Source organism: Porites lutea, chromosome 5, assembly GCF_958299795.1.
Source record: "Porites lutea chromosome 5, jaPorLute2.1, whole genome shotgun sequence".
NCBI lineage: Eukaryota > Metazoa > Cnidaria > Anthozoa > Scleractinia > Poritidae > Porites > Porites lutea.
The window spans coordinates 19,956,118-19,962,881 of record NC_133205.1 but is presented as its reverse complement, the minus strand read 5'-3'; the positions used below and the strand labels follow the sequence as shown (position 1 = coordinate 19,962,881).

General features: G+C 39.0%; 1 protein-coding gene across 1 annotated transcript; it reads right to left on the bottom strand.

The window, feature by feature from the left end:
• Positions 1 to 1,222: 1,222 nt before the first annotated feature.
• On the bottom strand, positions 1,223 to 2,895 carry LOC140937105 (uncharacterized). The gene has a single exon (XM_073386634.1). It carries the CDS (start codon positions 2,846 to 2,848, stop codon positions 1,604 to 1,606), a length of 1,245 nt encoding a protein of 414 aa, XP_073242735.1. The 5' UTR covers positions 2,849 to 2,895; the 3' UTR covers positions 1,223 to 1,603.
• Positions 2,896 to 6,764: the final 3,869 nt, after the last annotated feature.

Sequence of the window (6,764 nt, the reverse complement as noted above, 5' to 3'; positions counted from 1 at the left end):
AAAAAAACAAATGTTTCGTTCCAACTAAACGCTCCGTTAAGAAGAGGAGAAGAAACCTACTTGGAAATTTTTTAACATCGATGAAATTAGCATATCAACAATGTAATTGAGCTGAGCACTTACTTCAAATACGCTAACCTGTTTAAGATTCCATTTTCCTGTTTGTCGGGGCTTTCCCTGCTGTCTCTAACCGTATTCTGAGTCATGTTATTTCTTATTAGGGGATAAAAAGGTCGTCAGACCGTGTTTCTAGACTTCGTAAACCTCAAAACTGACATAATTGCCGTGCGCCCTTTTCGTCCGCTGTGGAGCACGATAGGCTGGACACGATTTTCCGAGTGAATCAATATTTTGGCACAACTTGTGCACAGATTAGGCACAGTTTGGGCACAACTTAGGCACGGCTTAGGCTCGTTTTTCAAAACTAAAATGCACACTTTATGCACATCTTAGGCACATTTTAGGCACAAAATCTTTATGCCAAAGCACACTCTAGAATCCGATTTTCGGTCCAACGCACGGATTACGAATTTTCACGTTAAAAAAATGCTGTCTAACCTTACATATTTGATCTTAGCGTAAAAATGGGTTTCCCGAAGTCTTAACAGTTAATCTGTAAGGAAGGTTTAACTTATGAGCATTCCAAAAATTATTATTTCTTCTCTTAACAACAACAGAAAGTCAATGAAAACCAATTTTTTAAATTGACGTTCGCGCTGCACAGAGATCGTATGTAGACAGAACATCTTTCTGAAAACGCCCTAAACTTTGTTGTTTTGCCATTATGTTCAGTAATTTTTAATACAGTTAGTACTCATAAGTCACTGACCTCTTCGGAGAAATTTTTCCAAAGTACCATTAACAGAAACAGAGAAATCCCACAATATGCGTGGTTAGACTGTAAATGTTACGCGAGCTGTTAAAAAATGGTCCCATTTTGAGCCATACTTTTCATATTTCAATTTTATTTTGGTCTTACAGCCAGAAAAAAAATATTCAATGAAAAGCTGTTTATAAACTTTAACTTCTTGCCAAATATCGATGCGATCTGAATTTTAATAAGTTCATAAGAGCCAAACGATGTGAGATTCTTAGCCGTGTACACCAGTAGCGTGCGCCAGGCCCCAATATAAATTATTATCTAATTTTACGGTGGCTTCTTCTAGTTTCTATTGTAGTTGATTTTATTTTATTTTTTTTCTTGTTTCAGTCTCTTTGGCAAGGTAAGGCGCTTAATGTCATTTGCGAACGAAAAAAAAAAAACAATTAGTGAGAAACTGAATAGCAAAATTAAAAAAAAAAAAAAAATTAAAAAACCTGTACATTTGTATTTGTTCGAGTGACACAACATTTTAGATTTGTGTTGCCTGTTCTTGATAATTAGCCAAAAAGCTTCTCACTACACTCAACAGTTAATCGGCTTGTTCAGGGGGAAGCTCGTTTTACTTAAATTAAGCGACTATTTGTGAAAGACCGAGTATATTAGTCGCGCGAGTAGAAATCGACGGAGGCATGTTTACCGTATCAACTGTTATTTGTTTTGAGGTACTTGAGAAGTTAACCTGTTCAGTTTTCCCGGCACTTCATCATCTTTCTGTAAAGATTAATCGGAATAAATAGAACTTGTGCTGAGCGCCGAACCATTAGAGTCCATTTGATCGGTGCTTGCTCTTCTCCCAAGGTGAAACTGATCTAGTAGCCATTCAAGCCGGAGTTTATCCCCACTCAGCTTTCTCTCGTACTGCCCTTTTAAAACCCTCTTAAGGTCCTTCTTCTCGTTTTTAAACCTGTTCTCAATTTCGAGCTTCTCGTGGTCGAATTTTAATTTCAATGTTCGCATTTCCAAGGAAAAGCACTTTTCCAGCTGTTCTTTTTGATATTTCAAAACAGAGATGTCGTGCTCGTAACCTTGTATTTCCGACTCGAATTTCAACCTCTGTTGTTGAAGCATTCTGCGAAATTCCACCTCGAACTTACGTCTGATGTCTTCCTTTTCTTTAATAAAGCCCTTTTCCATGTCCGACTTTTCTCTTCTAAAAATGTTCATTAAATCGTTCTTTTGCTGTTTGAACCTCTGTTCCATGTCAATGATTTCCAACGCGAACTGGTGCTCAACTAACTTGTGCTTATTGGCGTAATGAGAATGCATTTTGGTCTTCTCTTGTTTGAGCGATTTCAACAGCTCCTCTTTATCCAGGCTCATTTCGGCATCTGATATACTTTTAAAGTGCATATCAACCTCTGGTTGCTCGTGATTATAGAGGGTCTCGAGATGCGCGTTCTCCTCGAAGTAAACATTCTCCAGATCGCCCAAGCCCTGCGACAATGTCCGCCTCAGCTCATTTTTTACTTCCTCGATTCCCTCAAGCTCTTTGCGAATCTTCGCTTCCATTTCAGCCTTTTTGGCTTTAAATCCCTCCTCTTTCTCCCTTAAAAGTCGCTCAAATTGCGCTCTTAATTCCTTCTTCTCTTTGATGTAATTGTCAAGAAGAGTCTGTTTTTCACGATCCCATGATTTTATCAATGCAGATTTCTCGTCTTCGAAAGACAACTTCAAAACATGTCTCGATTCCTGAAATTCCAAGCGGATGTTGTCTTTCTCTTTTAAGAAATTCTGTCGCATTTCTTCTTTCTCGCATTCAAAGGCTTTTCTCATGTTTTCCTTTTCCACTTCAAAAGCTAAACGCATATCATTTTTCTCGTCTTCGTGGGCGCGATCAACAATCTCTCTCTCCTGCAGAAATCCTCGAACAATTTCCGCCTTCTCCTCAAGGAACCTTCTTTCTATATCAGATCCATCGATCATAGCTAGATTTTCCTCCGTTTTTCGTGAACAGTCGCTTTCCATGGTCTTGATTTTATTAACCTAAGAGCGCGTTGTTGGCGAGATCAAAGCACATCACAGCTTACAATGCAATTTCCTTCCGAGCGATGACCCTTGGTCGAGTCACTTTATTGGGCGTGATGATAACCCAAGACCAATGCGTGCGCAGTTTGCTGACCGCGTTTTCAGTTAATGGGTGGGCACGTCAAGAGATTTTTTGGCTGAAATTAATGATCAAGTCTTGGAAAATTAACATTTTATTTCATGCTTCACGGGAAGTTGAGTTCAAGGAATTAATTAATGGAGTGTACTCAGCGATAAAAATACACTATCGCTTCACGGGGTTTTGGACTAAAACAAGATCTTGAAAACCGAATATCATGGAATATGCATATGCATGTGGATTAACAGCCTTGACGTTATCTAGCAAATCTCATTGGTTTTGACCATAAGAAGTCCTTGCTTCTGAAACAGCTGGCGATCAGAACCGAAACTAATCGATAACTTGCCCGATCGAAAAAACTTTTTTAGGCTAATTTGAGAAGCGGCGTTGATACGCGATGAGCCTTATAAAAACACTGATAAAAATTACCGTCGGTGAAGAATCGCATAATAACATACACCTTTGTTTTGAGAATGTTTGCAGCCTACTGTGACATCGAATCAGAAAGCGATAACCTTTTCTTAATCTGAAATCGGGTGTAATGGAGTCAGTCGAGTAGGCTGAGACGTTATTAATGACAGATGTCGTTGTCTTTTCATAAACCCGAATCTCCACTTTTCAAGGAAGGATATATTTCTTTGTTTTCAGTGTGTTTTCCAACGCCCATCAAATGATAGAACTGGTGTAATCTGTTTTTTCCTTGCTGGTACACCTGACAAAATTAAAAGATATTTCGCGCGCGCCATGTGAGAGTCAAAATCAATGTTTTGAAAGCAGAGAACGCCGCAATGATCCACTTTTATCAAGTGTGTAACGTCTGACTCTTTTGCTTTGACGTCATGACATCTGTTCCCTCAAAGATCTAAAGCCTTTTTAAAAATTCTCGAAACAATAGAAATTTATTTAGGATCAAAAATGACTTAAAATAAATTATTTGTAACTTATGAGAGGTCGACTTGTAGTAAGTCTAACCCGCTCGCTGATGCATGCTTTCGAGTTTCGACAGTTTCATCTCGCAAGCGAGTATAAGTGACCAGAGGTCATTTTGAGAGTGTACAGGCTCACTAAAAATTTTTTCCGTTTTCCTTTTTAAAATATCACCTAAGTGATGAAATTCATGAATTTGGCACAACCTCGTTCCCAGGGTTCAGGGCGGGTAGGAGAGAACCCTGGGAACGAGGTTGAATTTGGCATTCTCTGACTCTAGAACATATTAATGTAATTGGTTCCTGCTGTTTTAAAACTTGTTTTAATAGCCTAACAGTTTTTTAAGTTCCGATTATTCTTTTTGTCTTTAACTTTTGACATGAAGCAGGGATTTAGTCATTTACAAAAAAGCTTAGTAATTTCTTTGCTAAGGATAAGTTCCTTTGTAAGACTTTGTAATTAGCAAATATTAAGAAAATGAACTAGAAATCCGCGACACGAACACAACTGCCGTTGATTGAAATGTGGGCGCCTGAAACCAAATCGCTGTTCATCACTTCCGGTGAAGTCTCTAACGACTAACTGCCGGCCGTCAGTGTCATAGTTTGGTAGACTCGGCAAACAAAAGAGAAAAAGGACTGCCTGATCGCTGGTTCGGCAAAACAACAGTCTGAAAAGACCAAGTGTCAAAAAAGTTTCATAAAGCATTTTCCGCTCATCGAAAAGAAGTGTTGTCAGAAGCCTTCAATTAATTGAAGGGCTGAGAAAAACTGCATTATGGGTGGAATCAAGAGCTAGCTGCAGCACAGGGTATAAATCGAACCTCCCGTGTGCGACCAGTTCTCGTAAGCGACCGTCTCCCATAAGCGACCGCCAATCCACAACACCAAAATTTTCGCAGTCAAAGCCTTACAGTTGGAACCTCTTGTAAACTACCACTTCCTCGGTATATGAAGCGACCGCAACCACTTTCTGAACCTGACGGTTAAAGATTTTCCATTGTTTTTAACCCCCTAAAAAAGCGACCACTTGACGCATTCTCTGATTTCTATTTTCGCTGTATGCCCTATCTTTAGAACATACCAAGAACTTTAGTGACAACGTGCAATTACACATATTCAGTTTCACGCCATTCAAAATAGATCAAAATAAAACTCAAAACCATTCGACAGATAAAGTCCAGAATCTGGGAAATGAAAGGAGGTAAATATACAAAGATCCTCGCCAAGATTTGGGTCGAAGGAATAATTCGTTTACGAGATATCCGAGGAATGTTTTACCCAAATTTATAGAGCTTTCATGGAGACGCCATGCTGGAGCTCATTCGCATGAGCTCCAACATGGCGGACGGAAACCAACAGAAACATCTGTTACCGAGTTTTGCTACAAAAGCGTGAATTTACTCCTAGAGGAACTCATAAACATTAAAGTAATACTTTTTCTAATACTTGAACAGTTTTGATAGCAAAATTACTCGAAAAAAGTCACCTTCATGACAGCTCCCTCGGCCGTCGTGTAAATGCTGCGTCACGCAAAAGCTTCGAAATTCAAGCGTACTCTATTACAAAACCAAGAACCCTTTTGAAGCGAAAATTTGTTCGAAATTAGTTTTCAGATGCTCTAATACACCAAGAAAGTAAAACAACAATGTGCCTGGACCTTTTCTAGGAAGAAACCCCCTGTGGTTCGATTCTTGTAAACTACAGGCTGAAACTACACCTCTCATAAGCGACCACTCAGTCTTTGCATTTTGGTTGGTCGCTTACGGGAGGTTCGAGTGTAGATCTTAAATGATATCTACAATAGGCATGTTTCAGGGCGCTGAAAAAGTCCAAAAGAGAACCAACTTTCGATTTTGGGTGTGGTCATTTAGGGTAGTACCCGGGTCAACCTATTTTTTCGTGGGAAATCTAGTGCCGCAAAGATTCTGGGAACGAGAACCCTTTGTTGTGTGCAATGGGAGCCATGATCATCGAAAATGAGGAGAAAATGGTAAAGTTTGTGGGCAAAACTTCCTGCAAATGGACTATTCTATTATTACTATCAGTGGAAATATTACGTTCCTCGTTCTGTGGCATTTGTGGGCAAATTAATTCGCCGGTGTAGCTGCAAATCACTGGAATGTTGACCACGTTTTGCGCTGTGTCCATGAAACCACATCGTGGCTTTAGAATTTAATTAACGGATTCGGCTTATGCTTAGAGGTAAGCTTTTATTTATTTTCCCTTTATGTATAAAGAACATCTTTAGTTATATTCTTTTAAGAAGAGTTTTCCTTGTCTGAAAGTTTAGTTTCAGTAAACATGGAATGTTTGTTTTCTTAATTATAAATTCAGTAAACTAACGGTCAGTATAAAACACAGACTGCGGACTCCTGTTTTCACCATGCAAATGAGCAGGTGACATCAATAGTCCCAATGTTTTCTAACCCTCAAAAGAATGGTCCGCAGTCAGTCCGCAGTCCGCATTTTACACTGCACCGTAAATTAATGCTTGAAGCGGGAAATTTAAAGTGAAAGTGTTTTCACTTTAAACTCCTGAACTTTAATCAATTTTAAATTTGATATTGTTTGCAATAATGCGTGGAATTTCTGGGAATACACATTCATAAAATGAATATTACAGTCAAACCTCCATCTCCGACTACTTCCGGCGCTTATATATGATCATCTCCAACATTTCACAATTCGTTCGTTCATCAGTGTTGAGAAAAGAGTGTAAGAGTTGCTTGAGGCGCAACCGAGAGCGACTCTAGCCTCTTGAAATATGCACGGCTGAAGCATGAGCTAATTGTTTTATAACATCTTAGGTGATGAATGCAGCAGTTAATGTAAAATATTATTATTGTAG